We start from the raw sequence: 21,797 nt of genomic DNA, 5'->3' as shown, positions 1-21,797 counted from the left end.
GGTCTAATACAAGTTGTATAATTTTTCTTTTATTTTCCTATGAATTTACCACTTTGAATTTATGTACTGCTTTTCTTACTCAAGATGTAAAATGCTTGTAAAACTTGAAATTGCTAAATAAAAAAAACCTGAAGTTGCTAGAGACAGGAGTGAGTTGGGTTCATTCCTGTATTAAAGACCCACTTGACCACCAGGGAGATAAATCTAGGCTGGGGGAGTGTGCTACTGACCCATGGGGAGGGGGACTTGGTATCAGAGGAATCAGAATTTGGGGGGAGGCAGTATCGGGAGAAGGGCATTTGTAATAGTGGCAGGGTTCAGAGGGTGGGACAAGTCATGATGTAGAGGGGGTGCAGGAGGAAGGGGAGAGGAGCACATTTGTCATGTCATAATGTAGAGGGGGTGCAGGAGGGAGGGGAGAGGAGCACATTTGTCATGTCATGATGTAGAGGGGGGTGCAGGAGGGAGGGGAGAGGAGCACATTTGTCATGTTATAATGTAGAGGGGGTTCAGGAGGGAGGGGAGAGGAGCACATTTGTCATGTCATGATGTAGAGGGGGTGCAGGAGGGAGGGGAGAGGAGCAGGAGGGAGGGGAGAGGAGCACATTTATGTCATGATGTAGAGGGGTGCAGGAGGGAGGGGAGGGGAGCACATTTGTCATGTCATGATGTAGAGGGGGTGCAGGAGGGAGGGGAGAGGAGCAGGAGGGAGGGAGGGGAGAGGAGCACATTTGTCATGTCATGATGTAGAGGGGGTTGCAGGAGGGAGGGGACAGGAGCACCCACATAGTTAAGCGACTATAGTTAGAACTGCTTTTTATGCATTCCAGATTTGATCACTTAGCTATGTGTGTTCTGGCACTAGAATGTTGCCGGCTCCTCCCCAGCTCCACTTCTCGAACACCCTTCTCTAGCCTACCTAACATATGGCCTTTCAGACCTGATTTCAGCAGCACTGCCAACTTAAATCATTTTGAATATCAGACAGTGTGTATTTTAGACATACACCTAGACTGTGGGGGGAAATTTGCACTTATGTGGATATTCTGTGCAGTACAAGCACTTACAGTAACTCCAGTTTGGCTGAGTGCTGATGCCTAAATTATAGGCAAGTATTTTTGCTGTTAGGCTAGTCTTCTATAATGGAAAGTAGGCGCCTACATTTCATTATAGACTAGGCTGCTAAAAGGTGCTGTCTGGATGCCCATTTATAGGAACACAGTTATAGAATGACCTCTATAAGGGCTGAAAAATCAGCATATCTTTTCCCATCTGCCATTATTTCCTTGAAATATCAGGCCTGTAGTTGCTTTTTAAAAAATGTTGTTAATAATTAATATAAATTGGATAGTGAGAGTTAGTACATTTTTGTGTGGTTCATTGCTACAAGGGTTTTAAAAATAATTTGTCTAAAGTTTCTGTCCGTTCCTGTTGCTTGTGGTCATGTAAGAACAACTCTGAGCACATAGAGAGAAATGTGCTGAGTAGAATTAACAAAAAAAACAAGAAAATTCTGAACTTCCCGTAACAAGCTGCAAAGCTAACATTGTGTAAGTGACAGCTGCCAGCTTTGGCCATGGTCGCTTTTTATTGTACTGATCAGTTCTGACTCACTTGTCAGTTTTTGTACTACCACACAGTAGCACTGGGAATCTGTTGTATTTTTCTGCTTACAACGCTGACATTTCTGACACTGCAAAGCATTCTTTGGAAGAAACATGATCAGGCATAAATCTCCAGTGTCAAAATGAGCAAGTTCCAATGCTGTGAGAAAGTCCCGTAAAAAGAAGCCTTCCAGATATTGACAGCAAAGGAGAGACAAATTTATGGGCTTGACAGGCACAATTTAAATGTTTGTGAAAATAAATTGCAATGACTGTATTTTCAGAATGTTAATAAGGTACAAGGGGGGGGGGGGGGGGGGGGGGGGGGGGGAAGCAGGGAATAATAAGACTGAGTAAAAGCTAAAAGCTGAAGTAGCCCATGCTGCACTTGGCAGTCATGGAGAAAATCATTTCTCATAAATTCCGAGCATCCTAATCCCCGTGGTCCTCTTTCCTGTTCCTACTCACCACTACAGTGCCAATTTAATTTTAAGTATAGATGGTATTACACAAAGAGCATTTGGCTGCAAAAGCAGTGATATAAAGGAACTCGTGGATTTGTGGTTAAGGAAGAAATGGTGAACTTATGTACATCATGCTGTGATTGCAAGCCTCATTTGATGCAATGGGAGCTATCTATTAATAATGTGAATTCACTGCATTAACATGCACTAATGTGATTGTACACTTTACTAAATCTAGCTCTGCATGTGCAAGTAGAAGAGAACAGTTCTATAATTCTATATATTATCTCCCAGCACCTAAGGAGTTAATATGCGCTGTTGACAGTGCCTCTATATTATGGGATAAATTTTTAAAGGCTTAGTCAAGGCTTCTGTATTGAAAATGAGGAGCTATACATGCAAATTGACTTGAGCATGTAGATCAGAATTGAATGTTTCTTTTATGTAATGCAATGGGCAGGAGAGGCACATATAATAACTCTAATAAACATGTTTAGGCAGCAAGAAAGTACGTAGAGTAAATGTTGGTATTCTAGTTATTTATTTTTATTTTTTTTGTTACATTTGTACCCCGCGCTTTCCCACTCATGGCAGGCTCAATGCGGCTTACATGGGGCAATGGAGGGTTAAGTGACTTCTAGAATAGTGGCTAGTGAACTAACGTAAAAGTACGTACCATGCTTTGACGGCATGTGCTTTGCAAGTGTGCATGCACATGAGTGGAGTACAGGTGTAGTGCATATATAAGTTATATAATGCTAAAATTTACATGTTCATGCATACTTCTAAGTATGGGCATTTCATCAACTATAGGGCTTGTGTAAGTGGATATGCCTAGATGTATGAAAGCTCTCTGCCACTTGCACTAGTATTCTGTTAAGAAAAGACACCCCCCCCCCCAGATGAGGGACCCCCACCCTGGATAAGACATTGCATAGAACAGTCACTCCATATTTAGATTGAGCCCTAGCAGTAGTACTGCAAGGCTAGAGGAATTGCTTTGGTAAGTTCAGAGGGAGGGGTTAGGGGTTGGGAGAGACTTGGGTCTTGTGTTGGGAGGGTGTGCCTTATCCAGTGGGATGCCTCATCTTGGAGGAAAGCCATCTTATAAGGGGGGCTGTTTGCTCCTTGTGAGCATCTTATCTTGGGGGGGGGGAGGGGTTGGATCAGGGGGTGGGAGCTTGGATTGAATATTTAGAGTCAGAGAAATGAGGGTAAGGCTGGTTGAATTGAGAGTGAGAGTCCCCTGTCTGCAGGGTCTTTTCTTAAAGTTTTTGGTGTGGGCAGTGCTGATGGCCAGCATTACATGTATCCCAATGCATGTAATGTGGGCCTGTGTGGTGGCTGTCCTATCTGCCAAATAAAGGGCAGAGAGTGGCCCTGCCCCTTCATATACTGCACAGGCTTTGCATGTACCACACCTTAAGTTTTGCAGTTGAAGTGCAGTAAGTATAAAAACTTACCTCGCTTTAGTAAACATCTTATATAATAAAACTCACCCTCAACGTTCTGAAGACACTGACGTCACTTCCGTCACTTCCTTCAAGACGGGTTCGAAGGGTTCGTGGTGGTGAAGCCACCGAAATCGCCAAGTCTTGGGGCCCCACCCTCGCGTCAAATGTGATGACGTCGAGGGCGGAGCAATGGCGTCACACACCAAGGGCGGAGCAATGGCATACGGTGCGTTCAGGAGGTGCGAAGCAATGGTGTCAGAACGACGAAGGGGTCGGTAGGTAGATAGGGAGGGAGGGAGAAGGGGGAGGGGTGTTGGGGAGGAAAACCTTGCTAGCACCCGTTTCATTTGCTCCAGAAACTGGCCTCTTTTACTAGTGCCTCAATGATTTCCTAATTGTCTTTTCAGGATCAGGGGATAGAGGGTGAGCACTAATGCACTAATTCAGCTTGCTAGCAGTTGGCTATGTCCTCTGATGTAAGTGAAATTTAGCCTCCTAAAATGTGCATCATATTTAGGGCCTTGTCAATGAAAGTAAGATTATTAAGAGCATTAGCATTCTAGATGCAGGTGCATTTTAAAGATATCAACATACATGCAAAATAATATCTGGTGTTTATCACACTGAACTGATGCATAGCATGTTACCTAGAAAGAAGCTCTACAGCATTCTGTTGTATATAACCTTCTGCTCATTAACTACACGAGGAAGATTTAGTTTTATTTACTATTTATCTGACTATTAAGTGATATGAATTATATACCATTGCTTCCCATGTCCTGTCTTTCAGCTCTCCTTTATGCAACTATTTTTGGGAATGTTACCACCATATTCCAGCAAATGTATGCCAATACCAACCGATACCATGAGATGCTGAACAACGTACGAGATTTCCTGAAGCTTTATCAGGTCCCAAAGGGCCTCAGTGAGCGAGTCATGGATTACATTGTCTCAACGTGGTCCATGTCAAAAGGCATTGACACAGAGAAGGTACGAGTTCATGAGGTAAAAATCCTGATGTTATACATTTCAATCCACGTCATCTTTGCTTGGTAGGGTGAGGTGTGAACTTCACAGAGAATTTTCCGCACTGGATCATAACTGTTGAAGCAGTAAGAAAAAGCAATCCTTTAACCTCATTTTTGGTAATATTCATTTTCTATCTTAAAGTAACAGCATAACACAAACAGCAAAATTTATAATAATTGAGTACAACAAAATACAGGAAAGCGATAATTTCATAAAGCATGTTCTATACTTGGAAAATGGCTATAGATTTGTGTATGAGTATACATGCATAAAAAGTAGACATACTGAAAGATGCCTACTTTTATATGATCTGTGGGCACGTATTCCCAAGGGCATAGTTTGGGTGAAGACGGAATGGAGTTGTAATGTACACATATGTTTAATAAAATACACCTGTACATGGATTTGGGGCAGTTCTACAAACTAGGTACTAACATTTACATATGTGTTACATGCATAAAGGTTTAGAATACCAGCATATGCACTCGTATATGCTACTTACACCTATATATATGCCAGCATGCTGCCTAAGAGCTATTCTGCACATGCACGGTGTGTATATATGTATATCAATGTGATTGTTGTTTTATATTGTAAGCCACATTGAGCCTGCAAATAGATGGGAAAATGTGGGATATAAATGCAGCAAATGCTATATAATAAAACTCACCTCCAACATTCTGAAGCTGACTGCATGGCTGAGGCATTCCTGCTCTCTGTATCCATCTCCTGAATTGACATCAGCAGACACAAGCAGAAGTGACCAACCACACGAGGTTTCTCGGCTTCAGAATGTTGGATTAGGTCAGTAAATAGGATTGGTCAGTTCCTTGAAGCACAGCCAGAGCTCAGCGTCCTGCACAGTAACGCTCAGACTCCAGAGAGAGAGGGGGGGGCCTGACACCAGAGAGAGGGGGGGAGGTATCTTTGTCACACGTAAACTCTCTCTCTCTCACACACTGTCTCTCACACACTCTGTGTCTCACACTGTATCGCATTCACTCTCTATGTGTCACACAGTCACTCACACACTCTCTTGGTCTCATACACTCAGTCTCACAGAGAGTCTGTGTCTCACACACACTCTCGCTCTCGCACACACTGTATCTGTGTGAAACACACACTCTCTCTGTCTCACACTGTGTCTCACATACGCACTTGCACACACTCTCATTCTCACACACACACTCTCTCTCTCACAGACACACTCGCACCCAGACTCACTCTCTCTCTCACACACACACACACTCGCACATTCACTCTCTCTCTCTCACACACAGTCACTCTCACATACACTCTCTCAAACATACATACTCCGAGGAAAACCTTGCTAGTGCCCGTTTCATTTGTGTCAGAAACAGGCCTTTGTTTACTTATATATATGCAGTATGTATTTGCATAGGGAAACGTGCATGGGTGGAGCATGAACGAACCAAACTTACATGTGTAATTTACAAAGTTACACGAGTATCTGCCAAACTTAGGGCCCTGTTTCCTAATCCATGCTGTAGGCGCACTAGCGTTTTTAGCGCGTACTAAAAATGCTACCGCACCTTAGTAAACAGAGCCCTCGGGCACTAAGGGCCAGATATTCAGTGCTATTTAACTGACCAGGAATGGTACCCGGCTGATTAAATAACGCATAGCCAGCTAAGTGCTGATATTCAGCGCGAGATAACCAGTTATCTCCGCTGAATATTCGCACTTAACGCATAGCAGCTAACCGGATATATTGCACAACATAGCCAGCTATCCATGAATATTCAAGTGCTGGTGAGCTAAGTTTTGCGGGCAAATTGGACCACCTAAATAGCAGTCCTATCTGTGCCCACTAGTAACTTAACCGGCCAGACTCAAAAGCATGAAGTGGAGATTCTCTCTGTCTTAGCAGAGCCTTCGCAATGCTTTTTCAATATTCTGAAAGGATAGATCACATTGCTCTTATTTGTGTGGAGCTATTGTCCGTTCACGCAGAAAAAAACTAAGGGTGTCACCTAGATTGTGTTACCAATACTGATGACCCCTGACGCATGCATTCAGCTGGAACATGGCACCTGTCGTGTCCCTCATTAAAGGTTGGCTACTCTTGGAGGCCCATTGTGCTTTTTTTGTTTGGCTTAACATTAATCACCCAGTTATAGAATTGCCCTTTTAATGCCCACTAACTGCACATTTTAGTCAATGGAGCCCTTTATCTTAGACATAAATGAAAAAACTACAACATTGGTAAAACTGATCCATATCTGAGAGGTAGATTTGGATAGTCAGTCAAAAGTATGGTAGAAGCAATGACATACTACTACCATTATGCTTTCCCTACTGACTACCATCCTGTTTTGCCTCTTTGCATTACTGCTACTGCCAGGGGATGCCCTGAATTCAATCCTGCTCATTTTATCATGTTGGTGTGTAAAGCAGGCTTAGAAGTGGGGCAAGGTGCCTTTCTGTAGGATGCCCAGAAGGGACAACCCAAATGGGGTAAACTTGGAGTGATGAGAGATGGATAAAACTGGTTATATCAGTTGGATAGATTTCTGAGGTAGCTTTGTTTAATTTGTTAACTTAAGTTGTTTACTGTATGAGTTACTTAGGGGCCATTTTACCAAAATGTGATCAAAAGTGGCCTTAGTATGTCCTTACATAGGTCATTCCTGTGTGCTGGGCCATTTTTACTACAGGAATAAAATGGATGATTTTTCAATTTTCCCCCATTAATGGGTACGCACTAATTTTCCCATTGGCATGTGGCTGTTAACAACACGCGAGCCTCTACTGCCACTCATCATGTAGGTGGTAAGGGCTCATGCGCTAATCATGTTCTAATTGGTTAGTGCACGACAACATAGCTGCACTAACCGGTTAGTGTAGAACATGCCTACTCTCTATCCCCAGGGCTAAAAAATAATTTTTATTTTGTAGCACATGGGTAGTGCATGCTGATCCAAAAATTACTGCAGGACACCTGAGCATGCCCCACTGTAAACCCCTTTTTTTGCTGCAGTAAGCATGCATTGTTGCTTACCGCATCATAGTAAAAGGACCCCTTAGTATGATTTTTAAAAATTTGCTTCTTAATTCACTAGTGAGTGTATGGAGTGAGATATTAGTACATAAGTATTGCCATACTGGGACAGACTGAAGGTCCATTAAGCCTAGTATCCTGTTTCCAACAGTGGCCAATCCAGTTCACAAGTATCTGGCAAGATCCCAAAACAGTACAATACATTTTATGCTGCTTATCCCAGAAATAAGCATTGGATTTTCCCAAGTCCATTTTAATAATGGCTTATGGACTTTTCTTTTAGGAAGCCATCCAAATCTTTTTTAAACCCCTCTAAGCTAACTGCTTTTACCACATTCTGTAGCAGTGAATTCCAGAGTTTAATTACACGCTGAGTGAAGAAATATTTCCTCCGATTCATTTTAAATTTACTACTTTATAGCTTCATTACATGCCCCCTAGTCCTAGTATTTTTGGAAAGAGTAAACACGCGATTCACGTCTACCTGTTCCACTTCCACTCCACATGTATAAAACAATTAACCTATGCATATTTTTTAAATGTTGTTAAGTATGCAGTCCTGGGAGTAAAACTGAGCAGAATTTAGAGTTTACACATGTACTTTCCAAAATGTAAAATATATATGCATATCCCATATGCATATCTGCTTTAGAGCAGGTGTAGCAGGTGTAACAGGTGTAAATGGTGGCAGATAAAGACCTGTATGGTCCATCCAGTCTGCCCAACAAGATAAACTCATTTTACATGGTATGTGATACTTTATACCTGAGTTTCATTTGTCCTTGCCATTTTCAGGGCACAGACCGTAGAAGTCTGCCCAGCACTGTTCTTGTACTAAATGTTCTGAAGCTAACGTCGAAACCCCTTAAAATTTACACTCCAGCCCGTCCATATCCAGTCACGATCAGGGCATAGACCGTAGAAGTCTGCCCAGCACCGGTTTTGCTTCCCAATTACCGGCATCACCACCTAATCTCTGCTAAGATTCCGTGGATCCATTCCTTCTAAACAGGATTCCTTTGTGTGTATCCCACACGTTTGAATTCCATTACCGTTTTCATCTCCACCACCTCCCGTGGGAGGACATTGCACATATCCACCACCCTGTCTGTGAAAAAATACTTCCTGACATTACTCCTGAGTCTTCCCACTTCAACCTCAATCCATGTCCTCTAGTTCTACTGCCTTCCCGTCTCCGAAAAAGGTTTGTTTTCGGATTAATACCTTTCAAATATTTGAACATCTGTATTATGTCACCCGTTTCCCCTTTCCTCCAAAGTATACATGTTCCGGTCAGCAAGTTCTCTCCTTTTACGGTGTGCAACGCAAACCCCATACCATTTTTGTAGCTTTTCTTTGCACCGCTTCCAGTCTTTTTACATCTTTAGCAAGATACGGCCTCTAAAACTGAATGCAATACTCTAAGTGGGGCCTCACCAACGACTTGTAGAGGGGCATCAATACCTTCTTCTTTCTTCTGCTGGTTATACCCCTTTCTATGCAGCCTAGCATCCTTCTGGCCACGGCCGTTGCCTTGTCGCATTGTTTCTTCACCTTTAGATCCTCAGAGACCAACACCCCAAGGTCTCTCTCCTGAGTGCTTATTAATCTCTCACCTCCTAATCTCTCTTTTGGGTTTCTGTACCCCAAGTGCATCACTCTACACTTCTTGGCATTAAATTGTGACTTTGCAATTCCCAGTGTTTCTCTGTGGGGGTTTTTTTTATCACAGGGATAAGAACAGCGGCTTTATATTGCAGTGGAGTTTTTTTCTTTCTTCACTTGAGAACTTGTTGGATACAAAGATCAGCAATGTTCAATATCTGCTACAATTATTAAGAACTGAGTTTTGTGTGCCCCTGTGTTTTTTTAGGGCTCATTGACTGATCTTTATTGAGATTGTGCTCTGATGATGCACAGAGACTGAAGAAACTGCAATTTAGGGTTTATGTTCAATGTTCTTTGTGGGATTTACATATGTGATCAGGGTATATGTCTGGTGTGGATGGCAGTGTGAGTGAGTTGCAGGGATACTATTTGGTAATTCTTTTAATGCACTGGTTTGTTTTCACTAATAAAGATTTTGTAATTTATATAGAACAGGAGTACTGTTTGTTGTTAATGTTTTAGGTACCTCCTATTATATATATATCCCCTATTAGGATTAAGATTAAATTGTAACTGCCAGACCCTCGACCGTTCTTCTAAGGTTTGGAGATCCCTTCTCATCATTTCTACTTCCTCCAGGGTACCCACTCTATTGGCTATTTTCGTGTCATCCGCAAAAAGGCAAACCTTTCCTTCCAACCCTTTAGCAATATCTTCCACAAATATATTAAACAGACTAGGCCCTAGCACCGACCCCTGAAGAACTCCACTGCTCACCTTCTGTTCCTCCGAGTGGATTCCATGTACCACCACTCTCTGCCACCTGTTGGTCAACCAGTTTCCTATCCAGTTCACCACTTTCAGTCCTAAGTTCAACCCTTTCAGCTTATTCACGAGTCTTCTGTGGGGGACCATATCAAAGGCTTTGCTGAAATCCAATTACATCTAGCGCACATCCTTCATCCAGTTCTTTGGTCACCAAGTCAAAGAAGTCAATAAGATTTGTTTGGCAGGATTTTTCTTTGGTAAAGCCATGTTGCCTCGGGTCCAGTAATCCATTGGCTTGTAGAAAGTTAACTATCCTTTCTTTCAGCAGTGACTCCATTATTTTTCCTACCACCGACGTGAGACTTACCGGTCTGTAGTTGCCCACTTCTTCCCTGTCTCCACTTTTGTGGAAAGGGACCACATCCGCTCATCTCCAATCTCACGGTACCTCTCCCATCTCTAAAGATCTATTAAATAAATCTTTAAGATGTCCCGCCAGGATCTCTCTGAGCTCCCTCAGTATCCTGGGATGTATCCCATCCGGCCCCATAGCTTTGTCTACCTTCAGATTCTCAAGTTGTTTAAAACTCTTCCTTCCGTAAACGGCGCAGTATCCACTCCATTTCCAGATGTTGCCTCGGCAGCCAACCGCAGTCCTTCTCCAGGATTTTCCTCCGTGAACACCGAAGAGAAATAATTGTTTAGCACGTTCGCTTTATGTTCATCATTCTCCATATAGCCATTGCCATTATCTTTCAGTCTGGCAATTCCATTCCTATCTTTTCTCCTTTCTCCAATGTATCTGAAAAAGGTCTTGTCACTTCTCTTTACATCTTTAGCCATTTTTCTTCTGCTCGCGCTTAGGCATTTTAATACTTTGTATATGCTAATTATTTATTATCCTCAAATGAGTACTATTTAATTCAGTGTTGAGATTTGTAGTAGCAACTGTTTAGATACACTTCTTTGAGTTAAATCCTATAATCTTTTCCGTGATCCTCTCGTTGCGTCCCTTTGTGTTTCTTGAACAAAGCCTCTTTTGCTCTTATTTTTTCAGGTACTTGTTTGGAGAACCATATAGGCTTCTTGCTTCTCTTGTTTTTGTTTACTTTTCTCACATAAATATCAGTCACCATATTTATAGCAGCCTTTAGCTTGGACCACTGTTTTTCCACTTCTCCTATGCCTTCCCACGCCAACAGCTCCCTTCTTCAGGTATTCCCCCATTTTATCAAAATCAGTTCGTCTGAAATCCAGTACTTTGAGTTTTGTGCGTCCACACTCCGCCTTCACCCTTATATCAAACCATACGGTGTGATTATCACTATTACATAGGTGGGCACCCACCCTCACTATTATATAGGTGGGCACATATATGTATGCTGTTAGATATATGTGCAAGTGGCAATTATAGAAGGGAAAGTATGTATGCAATTTCCCTTACTAAAACTGTCGCTGTGCACACATACAGCATCCACATCCACCTATATGACTGGTTGATATTTTATAACCTCTTGCCACTCTACTGAAGAATCTGTTCTGAGCAAATTATATTTGTGAAGTGATATATGGATAAAAATGTAGGTTTTCATTCTCATCTATTTTCTGTTTAACCATATGAAAAGAATTAGCCACAATCACCTTACATTCAAGTAACATATTGCAGCTAAGTATATAACAATTTGCTTTAATTATTCTCCTAATTTCACAGAATTCATTTAGGCATTTTAATACTTAGTATATGCTAATTATTTATTATCCTCAAATGAGTACTATTTAATTCAGTGTTGAGATTTGTGGTAGCAGCTGTTTAGATACAAATCTCACTATTTATTCAAACTTTAAGGGGGCCAGAAGCCTGTGTTAACAGAATGAAATATCTTCCAAGTCCATTTCAAAATAAGGATCTGGCCAGTGCCGTAGCAAGGGCTAATGGCACTCGGGGCGGGTCGCCCCTGCGCACCCCCCCGGGTGCAGCACGGCGCAACCCCCCCTCTGCGGCGCTCCCCCCCTCCGGACTGCGAACCCCCCCCCCCTCCCCCGGACTGCATTCTTACCTGCGGGAGGGCCGATCCGCCCCGAGTGCACGTCACTCGGAGCTGCGTCGGCCCCGCTGGTTCCCTGCTCTCTCTGCCCCGGAGCAGGAAGTAACCTGTTCCGGGGCAGAGGGAGCAGGGAACCAGCGGGGCCGGCACCCCCCGAGCGTGTGCACCCGGGGCGGACCGCCCCTCATACCCCCCATTCCTATGCCACTGGATCTGGCAATTAATCTATTCAACAATAATTTTCTTGAATATCATAAAAAAATAAAAACGGTCAAAGCAGTAAGATTTCATTCAGATGTACTCTTTTGGGGGAGTAGGAATAATTCTGTAAGAGTACACATATATAGTCGCCCATTCTATAAAGGAAAATAGGTACCTACTTTTTTTTATAGATTACTAGTCTAACTGTATATACAGTGCATTCCATTTAAGTGCACGTCGGATAAGCGCATGCTCTGTTTAACTGCATGCCGTACTTCGGTCCCATTTTTGGCGCCATCAATTTCTATGGAGACAAACTTCGGTTTAGCGCACCACTGATAAGTGCAAGATTCACTTATATGCATGGTTTAAGACTGCTCCTCTGCAGGAAAGACTCCGCAGAAGCGCACATGCGAAATATGGAAGCCGATTGGCACGTGACAAGGGGGCGGTAAATTTGAAATCTCATTGGTTAACTGCCACAGGCAGAAAAAGCGAAAGAATGTTGTTAGAGCGTACACTGGAGTCGTCATCGTCGCGCAACTGTAAGACTTTAACACTGGCTGAACGAATAGAAGTTCTTAAAAAATTAGAAAACAAACAAAGTCAAGCATCTATTGCTAAAGAATATGGTGTCAATCCCAGTCAAATTTCACGTATCTTAAAGCAGAAAGCCCAGCTTCTGGAAGACTGGCAAAAGAATACAAATCCACACCGGAAACGAAAACGGGTGGGAAAAGCTGAGGAGGTAGAAGATGCTCTTCTTTGGTGGTTTTCTCAAGTCAGGAGCAGACAGTTTCCTGTCAAAGTCCACTGCTTGTGGAGAAAGCTAATCAGCTAGCTGAAAGTCTTGGACTAACTGAATTTAAAGCCACTGTTGGATGGTTGGAAAGATGGAAGGAGAGGAACAACATAAAATTCAAGAAACAGCATGGTGAAAAACAAGACGCTGATGACTTTGGTGCTGAAAATTGGGTTGTTTCAGTTCTTCCTACCATCTTGAACGAGTTTGCACCGCGTGACATTTTCAATGCTGACGAAAATGGTCTCTACTGGCGAGCGATTACTGATGAAACACTTGCATTCAAACAAGCCAAAACTACAGGAAAATGTTGAAGGACCGGCTGACAATCCTCCTTTGCTGCAATATGGATGGGAGTGAGAAGTTGGAACCACTCGTCATTGGAAAGAGCAAACAGCCCCGTTGTTTCAAGAATGTTAAGCGACTTCCTGTGTCATACGAGACTAACGCAAATTCATAGATGACTGGGGGAAATTTGGAAGCAGTGTCTAAAGAAGTTAGACACTAGAATGCAGGCACAAAAGCGTCAGATTTTGTTGCTTTGTGATAATTGTGCTGCACACAGTGATGATGTCAGGCTGTCTAACGTCAAGGTGGTCTTCCTGCCACCAAACACTACCTCTCTGATCCAACCTATGGATCAGGGCATAATAGCCAATTTCAAACAACATTATCGGGCTCTTGTGCTATGTCGTCTGATGAGCATTATGGATGGCCAGACTGGCAGGGATAAACGTGCTGTTGAACTGGCACATATTCTATCACTGTTGGATTCCCTACATATGGAATCATGTTACACAGGCAACCATTGTGAACTGCTACAAGCGGGCAAGCTTTGTTAAGGATGTGGAGAGGGACGAAACAGATGCAGCTGTTGCAAACGCGTCAGATGAACAGGCTATTGACATCCCAGCCGGTGTTACTGAAGAGGAGTGTCATCACTATGTAGCTGTTGATTACGATCTACAACAGCTGATGACAGCACTGATGTTGAGATATGCGCCTACATGCAGGCAACGGCTAATGATGATGAATTGAGAAGCAAGGCACATGCTGACGAAATTCAACAACCGCCTCCTGTCACTTTTGCAAGAGCACTGGAGAGTCTCAACATCGTGCGGACCTATCTGGAGACCACTGGATGTCAGTGCTATGACAGTTTTTACCGTCTGGCAGACGTAGTCTATGGAACTCACAGACACAAGAGTGTACAGAGGACTATGACTGATTACTTCAAGTAAGCCCAATGTCAGTTAACGGAGACTGTATAACATCAGTTAATGGAGACTATATACTGTACGTATAATAAACAGTACTGTATGTATGTTTATCAGATGTCAAGCTTCTTTGGGTCACAGCGGTTAAGTGCACACTCCAGTTAACTGCATGTATTTCTTTGGTCCCAGACCCTTGCACTTAAGCGGATTGCACTGTATACATGCATAGGCACATAGACACATCACGTATGCCAGCCATAGAGCAGGCGTAACTGTGTGCACCTAAGTGTCAGTGATATGTGCATAACTTATAGAGGGGCATTTTCGACATGACGTCTAAGTTGGACTTTGGATGTTTCACGCTAGACATCCAAAATCCAAATAGGAAATATGGCCATTTTCGGAACCGTAAAACATCTGTCTCTCTTTTTTTTTTCTTTTAAATACCATTTCTTCTATGTTTGTGCAGCGCTGCGTATGCCTTGTAGCGCTATAGAAATGCTAAATAGTAGTAGTAGTAGTAGTAGTAATTGGTAGCAAGGTTTTGTGCTCTATGCATTCATATTGTCAGTCCATTTTTGAAAAAAAAATGTACAAGTGAAAAACATAGAAAATCAAGCCAATGGGATATATGAGGGGCCAGCATTTTTAGCAGACTGGTCCCTCCTACATCCCAAGAGAATAATGGGGTACCCTAGGGGACACTGCTGTGGACTTTATATAAATGTTTCCAGGCACACATCTCACAGTTGCTCCCTTATGCTATCTGCTGAGCCTTCTATGTGGGGACAGTGGGTTTCTGGTGAATTTTGGAGGGCTCACCCTAGACACTTTTGTTTTGTTCCATTATGGCTATAAAACGCCTAAGTGTTAGGCACGTCCTAAACTCACTCTAATTTTGCCGCCGCAATGCCACTGACATAACCCTTGTGATTTGGATGCATTGCAGATGAAACGCATAGATAAATGTCTGCAAAATAGTTTTCAAAATACCAATTTGGACATTTTGAGAAAAACTCCATCCAAATGGTGCTTTTGACACATTTTGGATAGAGTTTTTCTCTTTCAAAAATGAGCCCCATAGTATTCTCTAAGGGGTCCTTTTACTAAGCCGTGTAAGCATCTACGCGTGCCCAATGTACGGCAAAATGGAGTTACCGCCCTGCTACCGCGTGGCTCTTGCGGTGATTTCATTTTTGGTGTGTGTCTGAAAAACTAATTTTTATTTTCAGATGCTTGTATTGGACATGTGCAAAATGGCATTTGACGCACATAGGTCATTACCACCCGGTTAACGTGTGAGACTTTACCACTTGGTCAATGGCTGGCAGTAAGGTGGCAGACCCAAAATGGACATGCGGCAATTTTCGGCAAAAATTTTAAAAAGGCCTTTTTTACAGGCGTATTGAAAAATGGATCGGCACCTGCCCAAAACCTGCGCTTACACTACTGCAAGCCATTTTTCTGTGCACCTTAGTAAAAGGCCCAATGCAGTCACCGGTGGTAGTCCTGCACTGAGTGCATGCCGTTTCCAGGGGAAAACGAAAACCCCTGGAAATGACTTGCGCGGCAGTAACCCGGCATCGCTGCTTGCTGCCCAGTTAGCGCGGGAGCCCTTATCGCCACCTCAGTGTGTGGCATTAAGGGACTCCCTGACGCATGGCCATGTGGGAAGAGTTCTCTTACCACATGGCTATGTGTGCCTGGGGTCTTTTTACCCACTGTGGTAAAAAGGGCCCTGACGCTTGGGAAAAACAGCCCCTGCCGCTAGCGCAGGGCCCTGTTTCCCGCAGCTTGGTAAAAGGGCCCCTTAGTGCTTACTTTCCAAATATCTTTTTTCTAGAAAGGATTCACTAGCAAAATAGTTTCCAGTTCAGTACTCTTTCTTCCAAAGATTAAGGGGAACAAATTTTAAAGTTTTCAGAAACTGCAGACTTACTTTCAGAGGGAATCTCCCCATGGAGCTCCCCCTTCAAAACTTATAACAGGCATGGAATATGGTTACTTTGGTCCCCCCGTATTGTGCACTTGCACTGAAATCCTTGCATTGTCCCTGTTTGAGACCCTCCCCCTTTCGCTGTGGTTAAAAGGACATATGTTGTCATTGAGCATATATATATATATATAAGGGCAATTTGAAAATGTTGTTTTACAAGGATAAGCACACTTACTTAAATGAAAACTTGTGAAAATTGTCCTCTAAATTGTCATTTTTCACCTCAACATATCCATGCTTTTAAGTCGTCATATTGTGCAGTATTATTCGCAGACTCTTTTTATTACAAAGCTAGAAACAAAGGATCAGAAACGTACACGTGCGTATTCAAATGTGCTTCTATAGTTTAAAACTGATCCAGGTTTCTATGGTAATAAACAACTGTATCATATAGTTATGGAAATTGAAACCCTGAGATTAAAGTATAGATGATTATAGTATGCAACAGTATGAGGTTATGTCTGAGAAATATGAAGGTATGAAAAGTGTAACACCCAAGTTGTTGGTAGTAAAGCAAATGTAATCAGTTTAGTCATAGTTAACATCTGTAGATTTTTCTTGTTAATGTACTAATAAGGGCTTTAAAGAACATTGCAATTACATAGTTCAGTTTAATAATAAATTTAGATTGACATACAGGGTCTCATTGGCATTTACAGTATTCAAAGAAAAGACTTTTTTACGGTAGTAGACCTAAGCCTCTGGAATAAGTTACGTGATGATATAAGCAAGAATCAATTTATTTGTTTTCTAAGTTGGAAAGAGCATGGTTGTGGCAGCAAGAATTTTGGGAAACTGGCAAAAAGAAGTGGGACATTGAATGAGTCTGGGTAATATGCAGATTTTTTGCTATTTATAATTTTTGAATATCCTCATGTATATTGGTTGGGGAGTGGTTAAGGGGAAGAATGTATTAGATTTTTTGTAGTGGGGAATATTTTTATATTTTCTTTTTATTATCTTTAATGCCTGATAATTTATTGGTATGCCACTTTGGGCAGGTGTGTGGAAGAGGTAAATAACACAAACTTAAAAGAAGCCTTACAACAGTGAACTTCACATGGAAAATATTCAACACGCTTAAAAATGTAGAAGAGTGCCAAATTTCAGGGTTTTATGCTGCTTTCCACACAAAGCACAGTTTTGCAAAATTTCTTTGCAAAAGTATGCTTTGTGGCAGTACATTTTCATACAAAGGGCCCTGTTTACTAAGCCGCACTGTAGGCACGCTAACTTTTTGGCGCTCACTAAAAATGAATGCGCGCTAACGATAGAGACACCAATTATATTCCTATGGGTGTCTCTAGCATTAGCGCATGCTGAAAAGTTTGCGTGCGTACAGCGTGGCTTAGAAAACATGGCTCAAAGTCTGCTTTTTGTGAAAATTTATTTAAATTTGCCATTAATAAGCTGCTGCAATGTAAAATCATGCAAAGCAGCTTATTAATGACAAAAATTGCAAAAATCAGTGCCGGGGCAGACTGACAGTGATCTGGATCACCCTTATAATAAAGACCATGATGCAATTATGGCATATATTCTTGTTTGTGGCAATCAATTTGGCTTTTGGCAAGGGCATAACACAGGAATGTTATTATTATTAGTGGTAGATATATATTAGGAGGGGGATAGATAGGAATATCCAGTTTTGTTTGGTGTCACTTGATATATCATCTGCATTTGAGACTGCTTGCATGATATTTTATTACAGCTTCTGTGGACTATGGGGTTGAGAGGGAAGGTATATGGCTGGTTTGTATGTTATTTAAGGCAGCAAAAGCAGCAAACATTTACACGTGAGTCACTTTTTCATCTACATATCATGTATTCAGCTCTGCATGTTTCATGAGTCATTTTTGGATTGACATATATGCTCATTATGCTAGTATCACACATTTCCACATCGTGCCCAACTTTCCGTGCTCGTACCTGATTCCTTATGGTTTTAAATTCCTTTTGCGAAATGTTTATGTACAGTTTGTACTGTGCCACATATTGTTTTTAATCTTTATGTTGTAGATTGACCCCTGACATAGGCAGAGTGACACCAAAATATGGCCCGTGCCGGGCCTCTGAATAAAGCACATTCATTTGTTCCACTCTTGAGAGCCCTTTGTGCTGTGCAACTTGTCTGTCTCCGCTGTACGTATGCTGTCTTATTTAATGGACAGACAGATGATTGTAAAACGGGGTAGTACTGTTTCTGACAGCTTTGGGTTGAGTGCAGGGGTGCTGCGAGGCTCAGCTTTGTCGGCAATGTTATTTAATTTATATACAGAGCCACTCTGTACAGTGATGAGGGAGTAGGGTGTAGATTTTAGAATTTATGCAGATGAAGTGCATTTTTTTTCCTATTGATGATGAATTTATTGTTGGTCGTGAAAAACTGCTGCATTGCTTAGAACATCAATATACCTATTGGAAAAGCTAAACAAGCTGGATTAGTACAGATTGATCTTATACAGACATCCAGTGCTAACAGAATACCTGGTTTCACACACAGAGAACACAAATAGAAATACAGAATAAGTGACCACAAAATAAATATAGAAATATGTTGACAAAAATTAAAGCAGCCCCCCCTCCAAAAGTCAGACACTGCATATAAAGCAACCTTAAAGAAAGAGAAACTATGATACATATCCCCCTGCACTCTTCAAAATATAAAGACAGCAATATAAATTTCAATAACTGCCATATTCCAATCACCACATTATTGGACTTACCTTAATATATTTTTGACTAGATTTGAGAAGCCAAAACGTTCTTCCTCAGGTCAGGACAGTATACTGCTGTTATGGGGTATACTCTTCTGACCCAAGAAAGGAGGTTTTGGCCTCTTAAAGCTAGTTGAAAATGTATTATTGTTAGTCCAATAAAAAGGTATCACCTTATTCTCCATTTTTTTGTTTTATTTTTATTGATTAACTTTTAGAGTGGACTAACGTGGCTACCACACTGCTTAATGCAAAATTAAAAATGAACTTCTTTTTTCTACGTTTGTTGTCAGGCCATTTAATTTTTCTAATCAGGTTGGTCCCAATCTCTGTTTTCTGCTTTTTCTCTGACCTTTCTTAACTGTCTCATGAGGGTTTCCTGTCAATTTGTCATTTTTCTCTCTGCTCCTGTCTTCTTTACTTCCTCCATTCCACTCCAATCCAATCCATCTCTAATACTGATGTTTTTCTTTCAGCTTTCTTCCACTTATTTTCCTGTCTGTGTCTAAATTGCATCCATTTTTACTATTCAGTCTTTAATTTCCCTCTTTTTACTGCATCTACCTACAGCTTTCCATTTTCCCCCTACCCTTTCCTCATATTTGCCATCTAGCATCTTATCTCTCTCTCTCTCTTCCCTTTCATGCAGCATTTATCATCTTTCTCCACCTTCCATCCATCATATCACCTCTCTTTCTCACCCTTTCATCCAGCATCTCTCTCTCTCTCTCTCTCTCTCTCTCTCTCTCTCTTTTTTTTTTTCCATTCAGCATCTCCCTCACTTTTCCATCCAGTATTTCTGCTCTCTCTCCTTCCATCCTGTATCTCCTCCCCTTTCCTTCCAGCATCTCTCTCTCTGTATCAAGCATCTGCTCTCTCTCTCCCCCCTTTCATCCAGAATCTCTCTCCCCCTTCTATCCAATATCTCATTCTCTCCCTCTACCCTACTTCATAACATAACAATGTGATTTTATATACCATCACCACGAAGAGCTCAAAATAGTTTACAACAGATGGATTGAAGAATTAGCCATCACAAAATGTTATGGTTTCACAAAACCTGTCTTTTGAGAGGTACATCATATGTTCAACCCAAGTTCTTTTTGAATAGCCAAGATTCACTATCTTTCAAAACTTCAAATCTTCTTCTAGTCCAATAGACACTGGTAAAGAGTTCCAGAGACCTGGAGTTATCACACTGAATAATATTTTTGTATAAATATGCTAATCTTCCAAAGGAAGGAAGAGACAATTCTATCATGTTTAAATTAGTCAACAACTTGAAGATCGCTGCCTCAAATGTAAAAGAGTCTATATATATAAATGGCAGTGCCCTTATATCAACTGAAATGCCATACAAAAAGATTTAAGCTTAGTACAAGTGATTATTGGCAACCAGTGCACAAAACATAATAACGGAGTAACTCTATTCAATTTAGACTTACAGTAAGTAACTCTATCTACTATATTTTGTGGTAATTGTAAATCTGAGAAAAACCAAGATAAAGGGAGTTGCTATAGTCCGGTCAGGATGAAATTATAGTGTGGACTATTTTCTGTACATCATCAGTGGAAAAAATATGATTGCCATGAAAAAATGAAGTGTCTGAAAAATAGATGAAGCCAAGTGTTTAATTTGAGACTCTCCTGTCGAGGTTGAACCAATCCATATTCCTAGACTATGAGCAGTCAAATAGAGTGGGATAAATTTACCATCTAAACAAATGGAGGGAAATGGTTGAGATGTCCCTCCCACCCAAAATAGAGAATTCCTATCTGTATCTAATTTGAAAAAAATGTCCTGGCATCCAGTTTGATATTCTTTGAACATGAAGGCTCATGAACTGAAATGTGTTTGAGATTGTAGAAGTTATTGGAAAAATAATGTAACTATGATCTGCATAAATGTGATAGAAGAGTGCAAGAGAAGTACCATAAGTTCAGAACCCAGAGAACTAAAAATGTTTAAAAGAGCTGGAGACATTGAAGATTACTTCGGAACTCACTGGTCTTCCGCTCAACCATTTCTCTCCTCTCCAATCTGTCCAAAATTCTGCGGCACGACTTATTTTCTGCCAGGATCATTATACCTACACTAGCCCACTCCTCAAGTCACTTCACTGGCTCCCTGTCCGCTTCCGCATTCATTTAAACCTCTCGTACTGACCTTTAAATGCATCCACTCTGCAGCCCCCCATTACCTCTCCACTCTCATCTCTCCCTACATTCCTCCCCGTGAACTCCGCTCACTGGACAAATCTCTCTTGTCGTCCCCCCTTCTCCTCCACTGCTAACTCCAAGCTTCGCTCCTTTTCTCTCGCAGCACCTTATGCCTGGAATAGACTTCCTGGACCTATACGTCTAGCTCCATCTCTACCTGTTTTCAAATCTATGCTGAAAACCCACCTTTTCACTGCTGCTTTTTAGCTCCCATTACTTCCCTCACCCGTAACAGTCTTGTCTGTCTGTATTATTTAGATTGTAAGCTCTTTTGAGCAGGGACTGTCTCTTTGTATCAGGTGTTCAGCGCTGCATGCGTCTGGTAGCGCTATACAAATGCTAATAATAATAATAACTCCACAACCAGGCAGCCAAGTTTATGAAATTTCTCCATTCCTTGTGACCCTATAGTTATGATATTTAAAAAAATATTTTAAAACAGGTCCGAACAAACTCAGTTATGCTAATGGAATCCAACTTTTTCAGTAAAAGTTCATGATCTGCTAGATCAGTGGTTTCCAAACAGTGTGTTGCGGCAACCCAGGGCACCGCAGCAAAATTCACAGGTGTGCTGTGACATATTTTCCCCACTTTCCTCCTGCCACTACTCAAACCACTGCTGCTGCTTCTCTAAATGAGCAGTGTGAGTG

General features: G+C 41.6%; 1 protein-coding gene across 1 annotated transcript in view; it reads left to right on the top strand.

Annotated features, from left to right (window-relative positions):
* Positions 1-21,797, top strand: part of KCNH5 (potassium voltage-gated channel subfamily H member 5) — a 308,557-nt gene that overhangs the window by 205,124 nt on the left and 81,636 nt on the right. Inside the window, exon 8 of the mRNA XM_030215187.1 lies at positions 4,313-4,512. Within this exon, the coding sequence (XP_030071047.1) occupies positions 4,313-4,512 (200 nt within the window). The remainder of the gene's footprint in view (positions 1-4,312; positions 4,513-21,797) is intronic.

This window comes from Microcaecilia unicolor, chromosome 9 (genome assembly GCF_901765095.1).
Source record: "Microcaecilia unicolor chromosome 9, aMicUni1.1, whole genome shotgun sequence".
Classification (NCBI taxonomy): domain Eukaryota; kingdom Metazoa; phylum Chordata; class Amphibia; order Gymnophiona; family Siphonopidae; genus Microcaecilia; species Microcaecilia unicolor.
The sequence above is the reverse complement of the archived record's forward strand: the minus strand, read 5'-3'. Positions and strand labels throughout refer to the sequence as shown.